The 25,458-nt window shown below is 42.6% G+C and overlaps 1 protein-coding gene across 5 annotated transcripts in view; it reads left to right on the forward strand.

The window, feature by feature from the left end:
* The window catches only part of pacsin3 (protein kinase C and casein kinase substrate in neurons 3), a 96,353-nt gene that overhangs the window by 38,467 nt on the left and 32,428 nt on the right, over window positions 1–25,458 (forward strand). For 4 of the 5 annotated variants that reach the window (XM_060940927.1, XM_060940923.1, XM_060940924.1 and 1 more), the window contains one exon: window positions 22,621–22,721. In XM_060940927.1, the coding sequence (XP_060796910.1) occupies window positions 22,668–22,721 (54 nt within the window). In that variant the 5' untranslated portion in view covers window positions 22,621–22,667. Of the gene's footprint in view, window positions 1–21,940; window positions 22,190–22,620; window positions 22,722–25,458 lie in introns of those variants that run through there. The other variant, XM_060940926.1, reaches the window with a different exon arrangement.

Genomic DNA, 25,458 nt, shown 5'->3' on the forward strand with positions numbered 1-25,458 from the left:
GCTGAGCCCGGCCGGGCCCCATGGGCAAAGGCCCGGCCACCAAGCGCTCGCATACGAGCCCCAACCCCGGGCCTGGCTCCAGGGTGGGGCCCCGGCTGCGTCATCCCGGGCGACGTCACGGTCCTCGGATTTCTCTCCATAGGGGTTTTGGTGAACTGCTCTTAGTCTGGCCTGTCACCTAGGACCTGTCTGCCTTGGGAAACCCTGACAGGGGCATAATGCCCCCGACAACATAGCTCCTAGGATCATTCAAGCACACAAACCCCTCCACCACAATAAGGTGGCAGTTCAAGGAGGGGGGAAATTTCAACACCTCTGAATTAATAATCTAAGTGAGCATATGTAAATTTTTGACCCTGTATGTATAAATTTGACCTTTTTTTTTTAATTAAAGATGTATGCTGTACAATCATTCTGCCACAGAAAAAGAACAGTTCAAAGAAATTACTGCAAGCCCAGATATTGCCACGTGGCTAACGTGTCACCATGTAATATTCCTGAATCGATTTCATATTTGTCAGAATCTCCGTCTGGCATTATCACCTTGGCACGGGTGTTTACGTACATGGCCTTGATTTCAGAAAGAAAGAAAGCGAGGCGGAATGTCGTAGGCTTTCAAGATTCCAAGCATTTTTGTTGTTAGTGAAATCGAAAGCCTTCTTGAAGTTGATGAAGGTGACCAATGCAGACAGATTGTTCCTGTTCACCTCTTCCAAGATCTTGCACAGAGCAAGGATATGGTCCAGAGTGGATCTGTCTTCGCGAAAGCCATTTTGGTTCTATCTCAATTGTGTGCCAATAGGCTCACGGATGTGGGGAAAAAAAATCGAATGAACACACAAATCTGGAATGAATGACTGACAGTTCAGTGACATTTGGCACCTTTGAAGCCCCGCCCCTTTCCATCTCACATTAGTAAACGCTCGTCTCCTCTCAGTTTTCCTGCTTGAAACACGTCTTCGTTTCTGACAAGGTAAATGGGGCCTGCTTTTCAGTCCATGAATATGAAATGTACTCCATCGTTGTGTGTTCAACTCGGCGAACATTTAGACAAGTATACGCTTAACATCAGTTAACTGTTTATTATTGGATGCCACTGAAAACATCCGAAAAAGTGCATTTTTAGCTATATTTAACGGTGTATTAATGCCTTTTCAGGGTTATCATTAGTCTGGCTAATGCGACTTCAAAGCTCTGCAAGCATTTGGTCTGGCAAAGATATTAAGTCCAACTGTTTCCCAAAGCGCGTAGTTGACCCGCCTCCCTGAAATGCCTCAGTTTGCTACTGGTCGAAGCCAGAAAAGGCTGTGACAAAGCTTAAACCAATCACATCACTCTTTCCTCTGACGTATGTGATGCGACGGAAACTGCTTGAGTAACAGGAAGAAGATAAATACCTCCAGGGCTGCTCTTTGCTCCGTTTTCAATGAGAACTTCCTGTTGAATGCTTTCAATACAGCATCTACCGCTGTGTCAAAGGCTTGCCGCTGCTCCATGTTCGTAATGTTTCTAGTGAATGAAGCGCTTCCGGCATAGATTCTGTAAACAATCTATGGCTTCCGGTCGCAGTTCTACTACGTCAGTGCCTTGAACACGCCTCTACCCAGGGCCGTTGGAGATGCTCAAAGTTGATTGGCTCCCGATTTTTCGGGAGCTTGGAAGAGCTGGAGATAACTTGCCTTGCCAGACTAAGTTCGCAACAGGCCCTCGTGTTGCGTCACACTTAGGATGGGCGGGCCCAGGCTAGGTTATCATGTCCATCAGCAGCTTCCAATTCAAAATAAAGTTAACTTTTTTTTTTTCCATTGACATCTTCGACTATTTTTGCTTTTCTTTGGTTGTTTCACAGTGCAGTCTGACAGCCGGATAATCGTGGTGACCATGTGGTTTAGCCCTCTACCTAGAGAGCGGTGCAGCGGCACTTTAATCCTTCAGTCTGTCCAAATCCCTCACCACCTCATCAGTACACTCTGCTCAAACGGATCAGCTTGCAGTCCTTCAGCTTTCATTCTAATACCGCTGTCGATGCCATCACGCTCTTCGGATGCAGTCTGCTTTGAGTCCAACATTTGGAAACGAACCTCTCCACTACTTCGACTTTAGTTTAGTTTTCTCATATATATAAAATACGACACGAGAAGCTATTTTAACTTAATTTTTTTTAATGGCGAACAGTAAAACCTGACTGCTATCCCATACGCCTGAGACTGTTAAAATGTTTTCTTCTCTTAAACTCCGTTGTAACTGTGTTGTAACTAGCAATAACAACGTCCCCTGTGATGTCTACACGGCACGCAACCTCTAACTAACATCCCACGGGAATAACATCAATACAGCACCAACCACAAATTAGCACCACAATTCCCAACCACACCACAAATATTCAACATAAACATATTTAATGCGTTTTAAGGTTGAGGTTTTCTTTAAGACCAATGTGACATTTGATCTTATGCTTGGATAAGCTTGAAGCAAATCCCCCAGCTGGGTGTTTAAGCATTTTTTTTTTTTTTTGGCGCAATCTATAGATCCCTTGCGCATGACTTCACACATCACATGATGAGTACACCTGGGGGTCAAACGGACACCATCTTTTGTGTAAGCAGAGCTTAATCTGTTTTCAATATGGTTCGTTTTTGGCTGTTCAAATTGAGAAATAGATAAAAGATATTACCGTCTCTCTGCTATCAAGAAAACTGTTAACGAAGAGAAGCGACTGCTTCAAGAACAACGAAGAAATGAGTGGTTAAAGAGAATACGACGAGAGGAGCTAAGCCTGAAAACTCTCGAGAAATTCGCGATTGTATTTAAAAAAAAAAAGAAAGTCGGAAGTGAGGATGGAAGAGTTTGCTTGAGAATCTCGTTTAATTTTTTTCTGCTCACATTAGAGTCAGCTCCTTCATGAAAGTGTTTGATTTTCTTACAGGTGAAGCCGCTTCCTTATTCGACACGGAAAACCCAGATTGATTTCAAACGACTCGGACATAACTCAGTAAAAAAAACAAAAAACAAACAACAACAATAAGGAGCGACATGTGCGATATATCCTGAAAGAACAGAAACAATTAAGAACAGAGAGCACTGAAGCTTTGTTTCTATTATCAGAGGAGCCCAGTCGTTTGCAAAATGTCCCCATGGAGCCAGAGTGTAGTAATGAACCTACAGTTCGAGAGAGTTTTGCGCACAAACACACTGAACTTTACAACAGCTGCATGCATGTGAAATGGAAATAAATCGACTAAGACAGGAAAACTAATCTATTTTGAATAAAATTATTGAATAAAACTGTCTGTTACACACTGATCAACCTGTGTGACTCATGCCCCTTTTCCACCAAAGCAGTTCCAGGGCTGGTTTGGGGCCAGTGCTTAGTTTGGAACCGGGTTTTCTGTTTCCACTGACAAAGAACTGGCTCTGGGGCCAGAAAAACCGGTTCCAGGCTAGCACCAACTCTTTGCTGGGCCAGAGGAAAGAACCGCTTACATCAGCGGGGGGGCGGAGTTGTTAAGACCAACAACAAAAAGACCACGAAAGATCGCCACTTTTAAGTGACGAGAAGCAGCAGCTGTACAAACGCGAAGTCATCCATTATTATTATTGTTGTTGCTGCTGCTGCTTCCGTGTTTTTGCTTTGATATTCGTGCCAAGGTTTATGCAAACGTAGCGATGTAACTGACACACACAGCGACGTAACTGACGTATACAGTGACGTAATGACGTGGCTTCCCTTGGCACCGCGAGCTATGGAAAAGCAAACTGGTTCTCAGCTGGCTCGCAAGTTGAGCGAGTTGTGAACCAGCACTGGCCCCGAACCAGCCCTGGAACTGATTTGGTGGTGAAGGGGTAACAGTTGAGCCTTTTGAATAGAGAATAAATGAAGAGGGAACTGAACATTAACCGTAGAGTTACTATATGACTGTAGCTACAACTAGAACGTGCTGATTCTGTTCGCGTTTGTAATTATCCAATATTAGATAAAATTAAAATAAAATCTTACATTGTTTGAAAGTCTAGAGCAAGATATTTAGTTTATTTTACAAATAACACTTGAGATATTGTTTTAACAATAATAAACATCACTGTATAAATGATAGAGTGCAGATAGCTGTGTAACTAGATGTCCGTGGAGTTGCTGAGTCATGGAGGGCTGGGAGGGAATACCATCTAGCCCACAGTTCAGGTCGCAGTCCTTTGAGAGGAAATGCTTTTGGCTTTCGCAGCACTCTGTTCACAAAAGCTGATGTCAGGAAAAAGTCTTTACACAGGTTTTCTTGCTTTTGTAGTTTTTTTTTTTTTTTTAAACTGTTCTTCCGTGTCAGGACTCTTCGGGGAGAAAAAGAAGGTATATTCCAACATGTAGCTAATGTTAACGCTAGGCCACAAATGTGCACCGTCACTCTAGTCGTTTTGAGGAATTTTGTACAGATCATGACCGCTAATAAACTCTAATTTCCGCGTATATCTATCCTTCACTTCTTTCTAAGATTTTCCAAGTAATACGGTAGTAGAGCTTTTTTTAGCTGTAGTTTTCTTCCGGCAACAGACGGCAGACATTTTCACTTGGCTTCAGTATGTGAACAAAGTTTGCTTGCCCCCCAGGTATAGGGTAGCGATGGTTGCTAACACAAATGTAACGTCAGTGCAAGAGGTCTATGTGCTAACGTTTTAAAGTGTTTAAATTCAGACTCCATCAGATGGATGATTTTTTTTTTTTTAATATATTTTTTGACTTGCATGCTTAAAGTGCATATCCTGGACCAATTTCATTTTTTTTTAAATGAAAGTATTTCCCTTTACACACTCATCCAGAAGGGTAATTTTGCACAAGGCCATCTGTCTACAGCAGAAAAAAATAAAATAAAATGCATCTGGAAAAATCCCAATGGAGTCTGGAGCCAGATTCGTGACGTCACCTGCGGAAGCGCCAGCAGGCTGCGCGAGCTTTACACGGTTTCAGTGCACAGCCTGTGTAGACCAAGCGCTCCCATTTCTCTCTCATTGTCTGGTCTTTTGGGAAACGATGAGTACTAATCCTATCATGATTGGTGTTGCTACACCCTCCTACGATACATCTGTTAACCATTTTAATAATTACGCGATAACATTGAAGAAATTTGCAGAAAACCACCAGGTCGTTTTCTCATAAACAAACCAGCGCTGACGTAGGATTCAGAGGGAGGCGTCCCGCACGCGATGTCACGAAAATCAATGTTTGCTGGGAAATCCAAACGGCAATTTTTTTTAGAGGCGGACCAATTCACCTCAAATGGCTTGATTTCAACTGAATTTTTCTGGTATTGCGCAAGGTAAAAAAATTGCGCGAAATGTGACCGATATTTGATCTTGCGCCTGAATTTACCCGTGATGTGCACTTTAAATTGAAGTGCAAATTCCAAGTTCAAACCTCTATAGCAGTGACCTGCAGTTGCATAGCAAAGTGTTTGCACAGCAGTGAGACTTATTGTTTACTATCCTGCTGTCTGTCACATTTTCATTAAGCTGTGTGATACCATTATAGCGAACCCAGCCTTGTCTGTCCCCATCCTCCATGTTTCATTGATATTGCTTGTGTGTGTGTGTGTGTGTGTGTGTGTGTGTGTGTGTGTGTGTGTAAACCATTCGTTTTGTTGACAAAATGAAGCGTACTGTCGCATATCCGGTGTAAATTGTCTGGAGATTAGTGCCAGGGACAGTGTGTTTGTGTTTCTGGTCATGCGACCTTTCAAGGCAGTGCAGACTAACTAATGTAAGATACTCTTGTACAGCCCCGATTCCAAAAAAGTTGGGACAAAGTACAAATTGTAAATAAAAACAGAATGTAATGATGTGGAAGTTTCAAAATTCCATATTTTATTCAGAATAGAACATAGATGACATATCAAATGTTTAAACTGAGAAAATGTATCATTTAAAGAGAAAAATTAGGTGATTTTAAATTTCATGACAACAACACATCTCAAAAAAGTTGGGACAAGGCCATGTTTACCACTGTGAGACATCCCCCTTTCTCTTTACAACAGTCTGTAAACGTCTGGGGACTGAGGAGACAAGTTGCTCAAGTTTAGGGATAGGAATGTTAACCCGTTCTTGTCTAATGTAGGATTCTAGTTGCTCAGCTGTCTTAGGTCTTTTTTGTCGTATCTTCCGTTTTATGATGCGCCAAATGTTTTCTATGGGTGAAAGATCTGGACTGCAGGCTGGCCAGTTCAGTACCCGGACCCTTCTTCTACGCAGCCATGATGCTGTAATTGATGCAGTATGTGGTTTGGCATTGTCATGTTGGAAAATGCAAGGTCTTCCCTGAAAGAGACATCGTCTGGATGGGAGCATATGTTGCTCTAGAACCTGGATATACCTTTCAGCATTGATGGTGTCTTTCCAGATGTGTAAGCTGCCCATGCTACACGCACTAATGCAACCCCATACCATCAGAGATGCAGGCTTCTGAACTGAGCGCTGATAACAACTTGGGTCGTCCATCTCCTCTTTAGTCCGAATGACATGGCGTCCCTGATTTCCATAAAGAACTTCAAATTTTGATTCGTCTGACCACAGAACAGTTTTCCACTTTGCCACAGTCCATTTTAAATGAGCCTTGGTCCAGAGAAGACGTCTGCGCTTCTAGATCATGTTTAGATACGGCTTCTTCTTTGAGCTATAGAGTTTTAGCTGGCAACGGCGGATGGCACGGTGAATTGTGTTCACAGATAATGTTCTCTGGAAATATTCCTGAGCCCATTTTGTGATTTCCAATACAGAAGCATGCCTGTATGTGATGCAGTGCCGTCTAAGGGCCCGAAGATCACGGGCACCCAGTATGGTTTTCCGGCCTTGACCCTTACGCACAGAGATTCTTCCAGATTCTCTGAATCTTTTGATGATATTATGCACTGTAGATGATGATATGTTCAAACTCTGCAATTTTACACTGTCGAACTCCTTTCTGATATTGCTCCACTATTTGTCGGTGCAGAATTGGGCCAAAAAAAAAAAAAAAAGTGTTTCCGGTTACGTAGATTTCAAAACTAGGGTCGGTAGGCAGGCTTTTTTTTTTTTTTTTTTGAAATTTTTTTTTCAAGATGGCTGCCATAACCTATATTTAGACAGGAATAATTTCACAAAATATAATTAATTTCTTTGCAGGTCACCCGAGTTACCACCTTCTGATGAATCTGATGCAGCATGAGACACCTTTTAACATGAATTTTTCTGTAAATATAACAGCTCAATACACCATGAGAGAGAGAGAGAGCAGCCCCGCCCCTCTCTGCTCCCTGAGTGCAGCTCGTCGCCTTGGTAACGGTGCAGGGAAAAGACACAATATAACAAGCAAAGAGCGCTTTTTCTCAGAGTTCCCTCTCCTCGAACAACACTGATTTACATGGAAACGAAAGGAGCTATTCACAAAATTCTTTCACATTTAGTGCTACAAGGCTCCCATAAATACATTTAATGTAATTTTTTTGTCCCTAGTGTAAAAAATGTGGACACTAGAGTGAGTTAAAAACAAGTGACTTTTCTGATTTTGCAGTAAAAGCGCTGCCACGTTTATAATGTGAGTCTATGGGGCAGCGCGGCTGTCCTCTCCTTACTTTCAGCCTTCTCATTCAGAAACTGTAAATCCTATCGCTCAGGGAGACACTTGTCTTGATTCACACAATGTGTGACTACAACTTTTGAGAAAATTGTGTGTGTAGAGTGAAAATTGTGGCTGAGAAAACAGTTTAAATGAGAAAGTTAGAGCTTTTTTTTTTTTTCAAGCTGCCTACACTCTAAACTCCTGAGCGCCGCTGGTGTGTAACGCAATAGACACCCATTATAAAGCCGGAATTTCTCCAGATGTGCTCATGGTGTTTGATCTGTGACTAATCAAAAAGTATAGAACCTAGCAAAAAAGTTGAATGCCAGATCCACACAGGAGAATTTTGTCTCCGTTTTAAAGTTTGAATCATGTCTCTAGGTGAAAGACACAATAAGCGTTCTCTCTGCTTCTGTTCCCTCCGACACACTACTGCCTCCGCCGAGTGCGCGCGCACACACTGCATGTCGGGGCCGCGGATGAGTTACTCTCCCCTGATCAACGAGTCTGCGGGGAATTTGTGGTTATTATCGGTACAAACAGCGCGAATCACAACTTAAATGAGTGCGGTTCAGTTTGACATTATTGTCAGTCCGTTAGATAAACATTTAATTTTATTAAAATCGAAAATTAATATTTAGAGCCTGTGGGCTACAAAAATAGTCATTAAAGTAGCCGGCTGGACTTAATTGTGTAGTCGGCTGTATGGCCGGCAGCCGGCGCTTGTGGAAAGCCCTGATTTTCCCAGTGAGTGACAAAAACTTCCGGTTCACGCGGTTGGGTTATATGTAAAAGTCGCGACTGGGGAAAAAAATGAAAAAAAAAGTTTAGGGTCGGGCGGTACGGATTAGGGTCGGTCGGGTAACCGGAAACACACACTTTTTTTTTTTTTTGGCCTTAGGGGGATTGATGATCCTCTTCCCATCTTTACTTCTGAGAGCCGCTGCCACTCCAAGATGCTCTTTTTATACCCAGTCATGTTAATGACCTATTGCCAATTGACCTAACGAGTTGCAATTTGGTCCTCCAGCTGTTCCTTTTTTGTACCTTTAACTTTTCCAGACTCTTATTGCCCCTGTCCCAACTTTTCTGAGATGTGTTGCTGTCATGACATTTCAAATGAGCCAATATTTGGCATGAAATTTCAAAATGTCTCACTTTCGACATTTGATATGTTGTCTATGTTCTATTGTGAATACAATATCGGTTTTTGAGATTTGTAAATTATTGCATTCCGTTTTTATTTACAATTTGTACTTTGTCCCAACTTTTTTGGAATCGGGGTTGTATGTATTTACAGATATCGAGACCTGCAGAAAACATGAACAGAAGTATAGGTTTTTTTTTTAAGAAATCTTTTTGTCACACACCCAATCACAGGGAAATTCCTCCTCTGCATTTAACCCATCTGAAGCAGTGAACACACACACACACACACACACACACACACACACACACACACACACACACACACGCGCACACACACACACACACCCAGAGCAGTGGGCAGCTATGGTACAGCACTCAGGGAGCAGTTGGGGGTTAAGTGCCTTGCTCAAGGGCACTTCAGCCATGATACAGAAGGAGGAGAGAGTACTGCTCATTCGCTAAACTCCCCTCACATTTTTTTCCTGCCGGTCCCAGGAATCGGACCAGCGATCTTTTGGGCCCAAAGGGTCTCCCTTTTTTTTTTTTTAATCTGAAGAAAAGAAAAACATAAATGCAGAATTAAGAAATAAGTAACAACATACAATATTAATGACTATTTTGTGTTAAGTACTCAGCAAAAGAGTTCAAGGATTTCCTTTGTATGTTTTAAAGGTGCTGACTGCGAAGTCATCTGAAATTTTCAAAAAAAAAAAATTTTATTGTGCATGGCATTTTCCTATGTCCCACAAGAACAATATCACGCAGACGAAATGTGATCATTTCGATGCCCTGAGGGTCGCTTTTGTCCATTTTGGGACGTTTTCCTACCTCTTGAGGTGAACAGTACGGCCCTACGGAAACAGAAAACAGCTGAACGCGAGGAGCTTTAAGTAATTAGCAGAACTATGGTACTGCGTCACACCAAGATGGCGACGCGTGGAAAACATCGTGACTCTGGAAAGTTTCGAGTCGCAGGGATGTAATTTGTGGTTGACGTTCGCGAATAGATCTGTGAAACAAAAGACGAATCTATATTTTCTCTGTTCCTGCTACGTTTCTTTTTCTGTAAGATCAAAACATTAGGTGTATAACTCCGTACTCACTACCATGGAGTCGAGCCCATGCATTCTAAGGCGATGATAGCTAAGCGCTAGCTAGAATGGTTTAGTTATCTGTCCAGAAAAATGATGCCGTCTAACCTTGCTCTATCTTGCAGTTACACTCACTAGGCAGGCTTTCCTTTTCTTTTCTGCTGGCGGGAGGGCAGAGTCCAATGTGTTTGCCCACACCGACTTGTTTTGGTTAAAAGTAGATCAGACATGCCCCACGATGCTCACGTCATATTGTTGCTCACTTGCTTCGGCAATCTCCGAAATCGTAAAACATGGAACATGTTTTATCTCAGCGAAACATTTACCCACAGGATATACAGTGTGTGTGCAGCAGCGAAACATTCTAAAACTCCAACGGCACTAGAAACAGAACATTTCGCCCAGAATTCAGCTTTGCGGTGAGCACCTTTTAATAATTGTTAAAGTGTACTTAATGGTTGTCTCATTGTCCCATATTATCTGTTGTGAATTAACAGCAGTAGAAATGTAACCCAGTTAATCTTTTCTCACCATTATAGACAGTATACACAGTACTAACGAAATGTTTAGGGCTTCTTTCCTTTAGTCATTTAGTCATATAATATTGATCCTTTTTTAGTAAGACCTGAAAATATTATATACAACCCCGATTCCAAAAAAGTTGGGACAAAGTACAAATTGTAAATAAAAACGGAATGCAATAATTTACAAATCTCAAAAACTGATATTGTATTCACAAAAGAACATAGACAACATATCAAATGTTGAAAGTGAGACATTTTGAAATTTCATGACAGCAACACATCTCAAAAAAGTTGGGACAGGGGCAATAAGAGGCTGGAAAAGTTAAAGGTACAAAAAAGGAACAGCTGGAGGACCAAATTGCAACTCATTAGGTCAATTGGCAATAGGTCATTAACATGACTGGGTGTAAAAAGAGCATCTTGGAGTGGCAGCGGCTCTCAGAAGTAAAGATGGGAAGAGGATCACCAATCCCCCTAATTCTGCACTGACAAATAGTGCAGCAATATCAGAAAGGAGTTCGACAGTGTAAAATGGCAAAGAGTTTGAACATATCATCATCTACAGTGCATAATATCATCAAAAGATTCAGAGAATCTGGAAGAATCTCTGTGCGTAAGGGTCAAGGCCGGAAAACCATACTGGGTGCCCGTGATCTTCGGGCCCTTAGACGGCACTGCATCACATACAGGCATGCTTCTGTATTGGAAATCACAAAATGGGCTCAGGAATATTTCCAGAGAACATTATCTGTGAACACAATTCACCGTGCCATTCGCCGTTGCCAGCTAAAACTCTATAGTTCAAAGAAGCCGTATCTAAACATGATCCAGAAGCGCAGATGTCTTCTCTGGGCCAAGGCTCATTTAAAATGGACTGTGACAAAGTGGAAAACTGTTCTGTGGTCAGACGAATCAAAATTTGAAGTTCTTTATGGAAATCAGGGACGCCGTGTCATTCGGACTAAAGAGGAGAAGGACGACCCAAGTTGTTATCAGCGCTCAGTTCAGAAGCCTGCATCTCTGATGGTATGGGGTTGCATTAGTGCGTGTGGCATGGGCAGCTTACACATCTGGAAAGACACCATCAATGCTGAAAGGTATATCCAGGTTCTAGAGCAACATATGCTCCCATCCAGACGACGTCTCTTTCAGGGAAGACCTTGCATTTTCCAACATGACAATGCCAAACCATGTACTGCATCAATTACAGCATCATGCCTGCGTAGAAGAAGGGTCCGGGTACTGAACTGGCCAGCCTGCAGTCCAGATCTTTCACCCATAGAAAACATTTGGCGCATCATAAAACAGAAGATACGATAAAAAAGACCTAAGACAGTTGAGCAACTAGAATCCTACATTAGACAAGAATGGGTTAACATTCCTATCCCTAAACTTGAGCAACTTGTCTCCTCAGTCCCCAGACGTTTACAGACTGTTGTAAAGAGAAAAGGGGATGTCTCACAGTGGTAAACATGGCCTTGTCCCAACTTTTTTGAGATGTGTTGTTGTCATGAAATTTAAAATCACCTAATTTTTCTCTTTAAATGATACATTTTCTCAGTTTCAACATTTTGATACCGTATGTCATCTATGTTCTATTCTGAATAAAATATGGAATTTTGAAACTTCCACATCGTTGCATTCAATTTTTATTTACAATTTGTACTTTTGTCCCAACTTTTTTGGAATCGGAGTTGTAAATACAGACATAACGTACAGCTTTTTCTATGCTGATAACTTTTTTTTTTTTTTTTTTCCCCCAGAGTAAACCTGACATTTGAATGAAATTAACCGGTTCCATTAATCAACATTAGTGTAACCTTTACCCAGCATTTTAAAATGGCAGTCGAACAGTACATTAGGTAGATTAGCCAGCTGATGGATTTAGCCGATGTATTAGATTTCACCGTTGATTACGGGGCCGTTCTTACTGATACATAGTTGGCCTGATGTTAGCGTAGCTGATCTAGCTATTGGTTAGCAGCTGGAGTAGAACGGGTGTCTGCTAAGCATCTATCTAGAATGTGGTCAGAAATCTGAATGACTGCTAAGTTAAGCATTTCAGTATTGGTCTACTCTATTTGTATTCCTCAAATGTACAGTATTATACCTTTTGCTAATATAGAATATAAGCTAAGATTGCTAACCATGGGTAAATTCTTGATTCCATCACAGTGTTGATGGATATATACTGTATGGGAAGTTAGTGTTTTCTGAACTTTCTTGCAGTTCTATATTTTTAGGGTTTTAATCATTTTTGCAGTTCAGTATAGGTTAAATATTTGTATAGCCAAACATCCATCCATTATCTGTAGCCGCTTATCCTGTTCTACAGGGTTGCAGGCAAGCTGGAGCCTTTCCCAGAGAGGCGGGGTACACCCTGGACAGGTCACTAGATCATTGCAGGGCTGACACAAACAACCATTCACACTCGCATTCACACCTACGGTCAATTTAGAGCCACCAATTAGCCTAACCTGCATGTCTTTGGACTGTGGAGGAAACCGGAGCACCTGGAGGAAACCCACACAGATATGAGGAGAACATGTAAACTCCACACAGAAAGAAATATTCCTCGCTGGCCACTGGGCTCAAACCCAGGACCTTCTTGCTGTGAGGCAACAGTGCTAACCACTACACCACCGTGCCACCACAGCCAAACATCTATTTTGATAAAATTCTTCTTTTGACTGCAGGTTTATGTAGCTGTTGATGGGGCGGCACAGTGGTGTAGTGATTAGCACTGTTGCCTCACAGCAACAAGGTTCTGGGCTCGAGTCCAGTAGCCGACAGGGGCCTTTCTGTGTGGAGTTACTGTGCTGGTCTCCCAAGTCTGTGTGGGTTTCCTCCGGGTGCTCCGGTTTCCCCCACAGTCCAAAAGCATGCAGGTTAGGCTAATTGGTGGCTCTAAATTGACCCTAGGTGTGAATGTGAGTGTGAATGGTGGTTTGTCTCTGTGTCAGCCCTGCAATGACCTGGCGACTTGTCCAGGGTGTACCCCGCCTCTCGCCCATAGTCAGCTGGGATAGGCTCCAGCTTGCCCGTGACTCTGCACAGGATAAGCGGTTACAGGTAATGGATGGATGTAGCTGTTGATTTACACATTTTTCAAGCTTTGATAGCACGTCCTAATGTGTTGCATCTGAGATGGACTCTTGCCAAAATGTCTGTTTTTAAACAATTATTCAAGTCAATTAAAATAACCTGTGGAAGGTGTTTGGCAAGCATTCAGACAACACCTTCGACTTTTAGAAAAGCTCCAGACTTAAGAGAACATAGTAACGCATCAACCTGATTTTTGATGGTTTTCGTGACCGTACGACATCTGTGTACCATCACAGGGAACCTGATCATAAGTGCAAGGCAACGTATCTTATAAATACTTGACCACCGGACGATGAAATTTGTATCTTTATTTACATAAGATAGATGGGTTTTAATCTCGCGCTTCTTTTTAACGTGCTTTTTAAAAAATAACGAGATTATTTATCAACACATTTATGGAAAATATTCACAACAGTTTCTGATAAAACTAGTTAAAACAGTTTTATTAGTCCACCATCTTGTTGGATAATTGATGGTTTCTGCCATGTAAGGGCAATAAATGTAATTGCAGGAAGAGTTTTATTGAAGGCACACTAGCAAACAGATCCAAAACATAGACAAAGGCAGAGTCGAAAAACAGGCAGTGGTTGAGTGAGGCATGGACAGGATATCAGAGGGAATACAATATTTACAGTCCAAAAATGCAAACAGGGTCAAAACCAGAAAAGCAATACAAAATACAAGGCTTGGTAATGTTAGATGCAGGGTACAGAGTGTATACTTCACAAAATCTGTGTGTTACTGAGAGTCCTTATATGTATGCGCTGTGATTGCACTCTAATCAGGAACAGGTGCATGGTAATTAGTCCTAATGGCGCTGCATGTGTGGATGTGACGGTTGTAACCAGACAACTGTTTGACATATCAAGTTTGATATGCGATGGTAACTCTACAGTAATGACATAAAGTGACAGCGCTGGTTCACTGCTGTCCACCAGGCACCCAGCAGAGTCACAAAATAATAAATGTCATGGTGTTGGTTCTGGCACATGGCATGCCGTGTCGAAGAAAGGAATAAATATGTATTTGTAACTGCGATGTGTAGCTCATTAATGGTCTCACTGTCACAAGACAATGCAGTGATTTATTGACGCGAAATACACGACACAACACAATTCGATGTACGGTGCTATAATATTATTATTCTATTCAGGTAGAGTTTGTGCCCTTGCAAATATTTTTGCTCCTCTTTCAGGCACTGCCTATATATTAGTACAGTGCTCAGCGTAAATGAGTGCACCCCCTTTGAAAAGTAACATTTTAAACAATATCTCAATGAACACAATTTCCAAAATGTTGAAAAAAGACAAAGTTTAATATAACATCTGTTTAACTTATAACGTGAAAGTAAGGTTAATAATATAACTTAGATTACACATTTTTCAGTTTTACTCAAATTAGAGTGGCGCAAAAATGAGTACACCCCACAACAAAAACTACTACATCTAGTACTTTGTATGGCCTCCATGATTTTTAATGACCGCACCAAGTCTTCTAGGCATGGAATGAACAAGTTGGCGACATCAATCTTTTTCCATTCTTCAACAATGACCTCTTTTAGTGACTGGATGCTGGATGGAGAGTGATGCTCAACTTGTCTCTTCAGAATTCCCCAAAGAAAATAATTTCTTGACACCACAAAGGTGAAGGCTACAAGAAGATTAGCAAAACTTTACTTATCAGTCAGAATACTGTAGCAAAAGTGGTACAAAAATTTAAGAAAGATGGAACTGCAACCATCTCACAGAGACGTCCAGGTCGTCCACGGAAGTTAACACCTCGACAGGAGCGTCTTCTGATGAGAAGGGTTGAAGAAAATCGGCATGCGAGTTCACTGCAGTTATCTAAAGAAGTAGAAAGCCAAACTGGGGTGACTATTTCCCGTAACACAATACGGCGTACACTGCAGAGGAATGGCATGCATGGATGCCGTCCACGAAAGAAGCCTCTCCTGAAGCCCAGGCACAAAAAAGCCCACCTAGAGTTTGCCAGGGCCCATGCTGACAAAGATGAAGACTACTGGGACTCTATACTCTGGAGTGATGAGACCAAGATAAATGTTTTTGGAACTGATGGCTTCAAAACCGTATGGCATCACAAAGGTGAGGAATACAAAGAAAAATGCATGGTGCCTACAGTGAAACATGGTGGTGGCAGTGTCCTTATGTGGGGCTGCATGAGTGCTGCTGGTGTCAGGGAGTTGCATTTCATTGATGGCATCATGAATTCACAGACGTATTGCTCTATACTGAAAGAGAAGATGCTACCATCACTCCGTGCCCTTGGTCGTCATGCACTTTTCCAACATGACTAAACACACATCTAAGGCCACTGTTGGATTTCTGAAGAAGACCAAGGTGAAAGCGATTCAGTGGCCAAGTATGTCTCCTGATCTGAACCCAATCGAACACCTATGGGGAATTCTGAAGAGACAAGTTGAGCATCACTCTCCATCCAGCATCCAGTCACTAAAAGAGGTCGTTGTTGAAGAATGAAAAAAGATTGATGTCGCCAACTTGTTCATTCCATGCCTAGAAGACTTGGTGCCGTCATTAGAAATCATGGAGGCTATACAATGTACTCGATGTAGTAGTTTTTGTTGTGGGGTGTACTCATTTTTGCACCACCCTAATTTGAGTAAAACTGAAAAATGTGTAATCTAAGTTATATTATTAACCTTACTTTCACGTTATAGAGGCGAAGTGGCCAAGTGGTTAGAGCGCTTGACCACTAAGCGAACGGTCCCCGGTTCGAGCCTCGCCTCGGACGGTGATCTGGGGCTCGCCTCCTGTCCACCCAGCAGTGAATGGGGACCTGGTGGAAACACTGGGCGACGAGGAAAGGAACTGGCCACCCTATCTCACTATGCCGACGGCCTAGACAGAGTGTGCTCTCGAACAGGCACTCCCCAACGTACGTATGAAAATGTATATGGGACTCTTTGACTTGACTTCACGTTATAAGTTAAACAGGTGTTATATTAAACTTTTGTCTTTTTTCAACATTTTGGAAATTGTTTGTGTTCATTGAGATATTGTTTAAAATGTTACTTTTCAAAGGGGGTGTACTCATTTACGCTGAGCACTGTATCTATTTTCCTTACACTGATTTTGGACAGTGCTGGTAAGTAGGAACTTGAGAATTAACATTGTTTGTTTAATTTCGAGTTGAAGCGAAAATGCCTAACATTTTTGTGTTGGGTGTGTTCTTTCATTTGATCAGATAGCTCTTGCACAGCCGTGGAATTACTGACCTTTCCTTAGACATTTTATTGTGGTATGATCAACTGGAAGACTGAAAGGCAGTGATGTGTGAAATACAACAGGCCTCAGTGCTCCCTTCTTAGATTTCATGTTCCACCTCTTGAATTTCCGCATTCGTGCCCATTATGTCGCCGTAGGGCTGCTGTATCGTTCTTGAAGAAGTAGGAATCATGATCGTTTTTGGCTCCGAATTGAGTTGATTCTCTTTCAATGTATTTATTACATTTCTACATCATAATATTCCATTCCATGGCATCTCCATTTTCCGAAAGGATTTGTTTATGAATGATCATCTGTCCGCATTTTGATTTACTACGCAGCTGTGAATCCTGAATAAGAACAATTGCTGTTTAGTACAACGCATTAATTGTATGCATCAAGGTGCCAAAAGTACAGCGTGTCCTCCCAATGTTAAAAGGAAAGCAGCGTTAATAATGGCTGGTTAAATAATTAGTAGGTGTTCCTGTTTTTCTGCCAAAAATGACTTGAAAGCTGTTCATGAGTGAAAATCGTTTTTGATGAACTTGAACTTGATCTATGAGTAATGTGTCACCGATGAATTTTGAGCCAGGCGATACATGCAGTCATGACTCACTCACTCCATTCAGTAATTTCAGACACTTAATCATTGCTTGATCAGTAATTGGGAATTGAACATTTGGTACATTTATAAACATTTTGTTTAAAGTGCGTATCACTGGTAAATTCAGGAGCGAGGTCAATGTGATTCTCCTATTTTATATTTAACTTTGGTCAAATATCTGTCACATTCTGAATTTTGTGCAATTTTTTTTTTTTTTACCTTGCGCAATACCAGAAAAATTCAGTTGAAATCAAGTCTTTTGAGGTGAATTGGTCCGTCTCTGAAAAAACTTGGCGTTTGGATTTCCCGTCAAACATTGATTTTCGTGACGTCGCGTGCGGGACGCCTCCTTCTGAATCCTACGCCAGCGCTGGTTTGTTTGAGAAAACGACCTGGTGGTTTTCTGCAAATTTCTTCAACGTTATCGCGTAATTATTAAAATGGTTAACAGATGTATCGTAGGAGGGTGTAGCAACACCAATCTTGATGGGATTAGTACTCATCGTTTCCCAAAAGACCGGACAATGAGAGAGAAATGGGAGCGCTTGGTGTACACAGGCTGTGCACTGAAACCGTGCAAAGCTCGTGCAGCCTGCTGGCGCTTCCACTGGTAACGTCACGCATCTGGCTCCAGACTCCCTTGGGATTTTTCCAGACGCGTTTTATTTAATTTTTTTCTTCTGTAGACAGATGGCCTTGTGCAAAATTACCCTTCTGGATGACTGTGTAAAGGGACATACTTTCATATAAAAAAAAAAACACGAAATTGGTCCAGAATATGCACTTTAAGACCAGTTTTGTACCTTCTCACTAGGTCGGTTTAAAATTTGCTCAAGTTTCCTGATGTTGTTTCTCCCATTTTTTTCTTCTGTGGGTTTACTGTACCAGAGGGGAACCGTTGGGGCCTTCTAGGCCTTCAGAGACTGCCCAGACATTTCAGCATTTCAAATATTATATTTCATTTTTCATTCTTTCATAATTTCATTATAATTTATCTCATCTCATTATCTCTAGCCGCTTTATCCTTCTACAGGGTCGCAGGCAAGCTGGAGCCTATCCCAGCTGACTACGGGCGAAAGGCGGGGTACACCCTGGACAAGTCGCCAGGTCATCACAGGGCTGACACATAGACACAGACAACCATTCACACTCACATTCACACCTACGCTCAATTTAGAGTCACCAGTTAACCTAACCTGCATGTCTTTGGACTGTGGGGGAAACCGGAGCACCCGCAGGAAACCCACGCGGACACGGGGAGAACATGCAAACTCCACACAGAAAGGCCCTCGCCGGCCACGGGGCTCGAACCCGGACCTTCTTGCTGTGAGGCGACAGCGCTAACCACTACACCACCGTGCCGCCCCTCATTATAATTTATTCTCCTCCAATTCTAATTTGGCCTCATTTTTTATCAAAGTTGCTTCAGTAATGAAAGGGTTACTGTCCTGAAAACATTAAAATCGAGTTCTCCAATGAGATTTTTTGTTTGTTTGTTGTCTCTAGGCTGAGAAGACTTTCGAGCTACTCACTCATTGGTTAAGACTTCACTGCTGGGACAGAAGGCCATGGCAGAGTATGTTTATGTAGGAAGTGGCGGATGAATTAACCAAATAGATTTTGATTTATAGTGGGAGGAACCAAAAATTTATCATCCTCAGCCTTCCTCAAAGGCCAGCGCGAGCTTAACTGCAAGTCGTTCATCAGTAGTGTTAGCGAATGCTAATAAAGCGGTCAAGCCAGTGCTATCGAGAGCAAGCAGCAAAGGCTAACGACTGAGAAACTAATGCTGTGTTCACACTTATACCGGTACGAAAGTGGTATAACTGTATCGAAACAAAGTATACCGGTACAGTTAGTGCATCTGTCCACACTAGCGAGAAATGTTTGCGGTTTTCTTTCACGGTAGTTGAAATGCGCGTGCGCGAAATGTTTCCGTGGTTACCGAGTAACTTCCTTCCGAGAATATATGGCATCCGTTATTTCGAGATCTCGAGAAAACAAAACAATTATTTCGTGATCTCAGCTGGATCACCGTATCTCCGTCGGTAGAGACGAAGCCGGGCCAGTCTTCTGAGGAGGTGCCGCGGACTAATTTTGAAATTATCCCTTATTAAAAGACTTAATGCAATCTCTCCCTGTGTCAACCCCTGATCAAAATATTGCCTTATTAGGTGATCGATTATTCCAGACGTTCTAATGACCAAAGTTGCGTCTATACAGAATGAGAAATAGCCCCAAAGTCAGCATATCACAAGTCTCTTGGTGTACCTGAATGAACCATTTCTCAGCTGTTTACTCGAGATCATGAAATAATTTTGTTTTCTCGAGATCTCGAATTAGTTGTGTTGTTTTCTCGAGATCCTGAATTAATTATGTCGTTATCTCGGGATAACAAGGTGAATAAAAAAAAAAAGGATTATATGAAGGGCCTCTCTCGGCTTCCGTACGGATGAAACAGCGTGTGTGTGCTTTTTGTTGTCAATGTACAGTCTGTATTTCTGGTGGTCATTTATTCAGTCGAATCGTATAAAACGCGCGAGGCAGTTGAGAAAGAAACAAACGAATCTCCGTTCTTCACTATTTTATTCAGCGAAGACATCGATTGAGGTGTGTGACTTTGCGCATGCGCATTATATTTGTATCGATACAGAGCCGCTTCATCCGTCCATACTACAGCGAAGCGCTACAGTACCGATACTGTACCAGTACGAAACCCATACATTTGTGGGTTTCGTACCGATACAGTTATACCACTACAGTACCGGTATAGTTGCTAGTGTGGACAGGTGTTGCGGTACGAAAGTAGTTTCGTATCGGTACAAAATCCCTAGTGTGGACAGGGTATTAGATTTCCGTCTCCAGACTCTTCTTCCACGCTGCACGCTCGCTACAGTATTTTTCACTCAGACTTAAGTATTCATTTCCCTGTGTAATTTACTGAGTTACTTTTAAAATCAACATCGACAGCTTCACAAAACGGAGTGACCTGGCAGCCTGCCGCTAATCCCTTACAAAATCCTTTGCCCTGTTGCTTTTTTGGTGTGTCTGGCTAAATTTTGACCGAGCTCAAGTCCCAGCTCTAATAGTAACGGTTTGGCACTGTACGGTGTTATTTTTGTGTGCGCGCGCGCAACTCTGTCATCTCGTCAGTTGCTAGAACCTCTGCTTTTATAGAAGGGGACCCATCATCATCATCATCATCATCCTTCCAGATCTGTTGTTCCCTCTGATTACTGTGAGAACAGATTTATGTCCCTTGGGTTTTTGTGCAGCACGTCTCTCAAAGAATTCGTCCAATTCTTCCTACTTACATGGTCTATTTTCCTGACGCTTATTTAAAACAGCCCTGAGATTTTAGGCTTTTGTATTCCAGAGTGCACCGCAAACACAAACACAAGGTTTTTCCATTGAGTTCATGGAGTTCTTCACTTGCATGTGCATGCAGCTGTTTAAATCCAATCTCGGATCCGAAGGAGATTAAGCTTGTAATGGTGTGTGCTGTATTCTCTCGCCAGTTCTGTTGGATCTCAGGGGCTTTGGTTATTTCCGGAGTCCAGCATGAGACAGCTGCTGCCCTCAGTATTCACAGCCTGTCAGAGATGCTCCATGTGCGTGGGTGGGACCAGCTCTTTCTTTCAAGTCTCTGAAAAATGGAGGCACTCTTTCATAACCTGTGCCTCTTAGCTGCTCTTTCAACCGAAAGTCCTTCTTGGAGTTCACCATCTCCAAGCCTTGTTTTCAGCAAGGTCGACCGTGCGATATTTATTTATTTAGTTAAGTCTTAAATTATCGTGCATGACTCAAGTGAGGCTTTCATGCATGTTCCTTTTTGAGCATGCCTGTGGGAAATGCCTCTATTAGGAGTGGCCTTTCCATTGTCCCCCCCCCCCCCCCCCAAATTCTGCCCCATGTGTACAGGAAGTTTAGGGGAAGTAATCTGAACTCCTTTTTAAGAAAACAGCCTGCATTTTTCTGCCTCCGTCAGACTTTTATCAGTAATATTATCCTCCTCCGAGGACTCGGCCTGCTCTCGTATTCCGAGGTGCAAAAAAAACAAACCGGTCTGGAGGAATTGTGCTGCAGCTTGTCATGTCCATTGCAGGAGGTTAAGTTGGGTCTTATTGAAAGCAGATTTTTTTTTTTTAGCTTTCAAGTTTGTGAAAACGTGACCGGTTTGGAAAAAGAAATGTCAAACGTTTGGTAGGGTTGGTAAGCATTAAGCAAGTTTGGCAGAGTGCTCCGTCTTTCAATTCCACAGCAAACTCTTTTAAAGACTCTCGGTTAGGTCACCGAACCCCTCGAGGGTGTAAACGTTCCATTAGCACTGTTTGTGTTTGGCATGGATTGGAAGCAGATGCTCTTAATGAATCTTCGTCTTTTCTTTCTGCTTACTTGCTCTGCCTGTCTATAAGGAAGCAAGCCAGAATAACCCTGGCTTGAACAATGGGAACAGCTAGAGATCCCAGGCCTGGCCTGGAGCTACTGTAAATACTAGGATTTACAGGAAAGGGTCACCAGGCTTAACGTTTTCATTCTGTTTGTGGAATCAAAACCTCAGTTTGCTCAGAACCCAGCATTTTATTGACAGATGGAGCCCAAGGTGCTCTTGCCAACAGTTGTTGTTGTTTTAATAAACACTGGTTATTTCAGGAGCATGAGCGATGTCACAGTCGGGAGTTTCCTTTGGCTTCGTGAGTGATGGAAGTGTGTCAGATGGGGATATGAACGGGTATTACAGTTCGTACAACTGCAGTGTTGAGTAGTGGCGCTTGCGGGGTGGAGGGGAGACGAGCTGGTAGACAGGGTTCCGTTATCTTTAGCCACACTGCCGCGCCCAAGCTGAGCCTCTGTAGCTCTTGTCACATTAGAACAAGACAAAGTTCTACTTATTGGTGAGTCTGCTCGATTCTTTATCGTCTGTTTTACTTTATCGCAAATCTTTCGGTATTTGCAGTATCGAGTCATGAATAGTCAATGATGGGATTGGGGAAATGTTGTTGTTGCTGTAATGCAGATATGTCTAATCTAATTTTCCCTTGGTTGGAATTAAAACCTGCGTCCACAATGGCCTTTGGCATATATGATCGGGAACCTGGTGTAATACATCACAAATATAGGGACCGTTGAACCCGAGGTCTCTGTTGTTGCATGTGTTATGGGGCAAAGTGCCAAGGCAGTGGCTGGTTGAACGAGTTTGTGTTGCAAATAAACATTATTTCAATCTTTTGCTACTTCATCTGCCTTCCTCATGTTAAGCATGCGTGGTGTGTTATGTTATTGCTGCTGTGTTCAAGTGTTTTTCCTGCTTCGCGCTCTCTCTCAGTTTGACAGAAAGCCGCAATCATTCCGTGCTGCAAGGGAGACCCTAAAATGTCTTCGAACGGGGACCTGCAAGCCATCGGGAGCTCTGACAGTTTTTGGGAGGTGAGAAGCCTTTTTTTTTTTTCTTTTCCAGAACACACAATTTATTTATATATAATAATATTCTACGTAAAATCAACATAGAAAGTAGTGGATTATTCTGCACTGAAGGTTTCTAGTCTTCCAGCCTGTTTTGACAGTTTAACGAGAAGGATTGTGTGAGACAGTCTCAAAAATGTAATCCGTGGCCTCCCGAAGAGGTGATCTGCTCCGCTGCCCCTCCTCCACCTCCTGTATAAGAACACTCAGTCAAGTCTGCACTCGCCTGGAAGAGAGTTAACAACTGCCACCGAGGCTCAGCTCTGTAAAGTCGCTGCATAGCAGAGGTGGCTGCTGCCCAAGCGCTTGTGGGGATGGGAATAAAAAATTATGTACCTTGTTTGGAAACGCATCCGAATAAAGGCTCTAGGACATTTTATATGAGAAATAAGGAGCTCAGTGGCGGCACGGTGGTGTAGTGGTTAGCGCTGTCGCCTCACAGCAAGAAGGTCCGGGTTCAAGCCCTGTGGCCGGCGAGGGCCTTTCTGTGCGGAGTTTGCATGTTCTCCCCGTGTCCGCGTGGGTTTCCTCCGGGTGCTCCGGTTTCCCCCACAGTCCAAAGACATGCAGGTTAGGTTAACTGGTGACTCTAAATTGAGCGTAGGTGTGAATGTGAGTGTGAATGGTTGTCTGTGTCTATGTGTCAGCCCTGTGATGACCTGGCGACTTGTCCAGGGTGTACCCCGCCTTTCGCCCGTAATCAGCTGGGATAGGCTCCAGCTTGCCTGCGACCCTGTAGAACAGGATGATGAGATGAGATGAGAGGAGCTCAGTGTCTGCACAAGCTGCTTGGCTTGGCTCAGTGCAAAAAGATCCACTACCAAGTTGATGACGAACACCGCTCATATAACTCTGATAGATTTATTAATATTTAAGTTATTCCACGAAATCAAGTCGTATATGAGCTGATAGCTGATGAGGCGCATAGCATTGAGTTGGCTATAAACCATGTACGACGAGATTGAGTGGAATAACTGTTTTATTCTGTCCGCATTCACTGGATTTTGAGAAACCGAGCACTTATTTTTTACAAATTCGATAAATAAAAACTTCTACAAAACATCCGACAAAATAATTTCCACTTAGAATGTAAACAAAGCGGCAAAATGACAGGAGCAATTTGTGAAAAATGATATAATTCTTGAAAAATAAAAATATATCCATTCTTACCATCAAATACTTTTATTCTATATTTTGTTGCTGCTTTTTTTTGTATGTATGTATTTTGGAGGTTTTCTTCTTCAGGGTTTTTTAATTTTTTGGCAGTTGGCAAACCAACTTAAAGTTGCGTTACCGCCACTGACTGGGCTGGAGTGTGGAACAGGCGATATTGGGGAGGGGAAACTATATTCTTTTAGCTGTTTCTGTTTCTTTAAAATACTTGATTACAGTTTTTGGGGTTTTGTTTTCAAGTAGTTTTTATTCTATCCTTGGTTGGTTCAGCAATGGGCGGCACGGTGGTGTAGTGGTTAGCACTGTCGCCTCACAGCAAGAAGGTCCGGGTTCGAGCCCCGTGGCCGGCGAGGGCCTTTCTGTGCGGAGTTTGCATGTTCTCCCCGTGTCCATGTGGGTTTCCTCCGGGTCCTCCGGTTTCCCCCACAGTCCAAAGACATGCAGGTTAGGTTAACTGGTGACTCTAAATTGAGCGTAAGTGTGAATGTGAGTGTGAATGGTTGTCTGTGTCTATGTGTCAGCCCTGTGATGACCTGGCGACTTGTCCAGGGTGTACCCCGCCTTTCGCCCGTAGTCAGCTGGGATAGGCTCCAGCTTGCCTGCGACCCTGTAGAACAGGATAAAGCAGCTAGAGATGATGAGATGAGATGGTTCAGCAATTCTTGGAAAAAAAAAAAACGTTCTTACCATCAAATACTTTTATTCCATATTTTGTTGCTGCCTTTTTTTTTTTTTTGGGCGGTTGGCAAACCAACTTAAAGTTGCGTTACCGTCACTGACTTGGCTGGAGTATGGAACAGGCAATATTGGGGAGGGGAAACTATATTCTTTTAGCTGTTTCTTTAAAATACTTGATTACAGTTTTTGGGGTTTTGTTTTCAAGTAGAGTTTTTATTTTATCCTTGGTTGGTTCAGCAAATCTTGGGGAAAAAAAAAACATTCTTACCATCAAATACTTTTATTCCATATTCTGTTGCTGCCTTTTTGTGTGTGTGTGTGTATTTTGGGGGTTTTCTTCTTCAGATTTTTTTTTTTTTTGGGCGGTTGGCAAACCAACTTAAAGGTGTGTTACCGCCACTGACTGGGCTGGAGTGTGGAACAGGCGATATTGGGGAGGGGAAACTATATTCTTTTAGCTGTTTCTGTTTCTTTAAAATACTTGATTACAGTTTTTGGGGTTTTGTTTTCAAGTAGTTTTTATTCTATCCTTGGTTGGTTCAGCAATGGGCGGCACGGTGGTGTAGTGGTTAGCACTGTCGCCTCACAGCAAGAAGGTCCGGGTTCGAGCCCCGTGGCCGGCGAGGGCCTTTCTGTGTGGAGTTTGCATGTTCTCCCCGTGTCCATGTGGGTTTCCTCCGGGTCCTCCGGTTTCCCCCACAGTCCAAAGACATGCAGGTTAGGTTAACTGGTGACTCTAAATTGAGCGTAAGTGTGAATGTGAGTGTGAATGTTTGTCTGTGTCTATGTGTCAGCCCTGTGATGACCTGGCGACTTGTCCAGGGTGTACCCCGCCTTTCGCCCGTAGTCA

Source organism: Neoarius graeffei, chromosome 15 (assembly GCF_027579695.1).
Source record: "Neoarius graeffei isolate fNeoGra1 chromosome 15, fNeoGra1.pri, whole genome shotgun sequence".
In the NCBI taxonomy this organism is placed as follows: domain Eukaryota; kingdom Metazoa; phylum Chordata; class Actinopteri; order Siluriformes; family Ariidae; genus Neoarius; species Neoarius graeffei.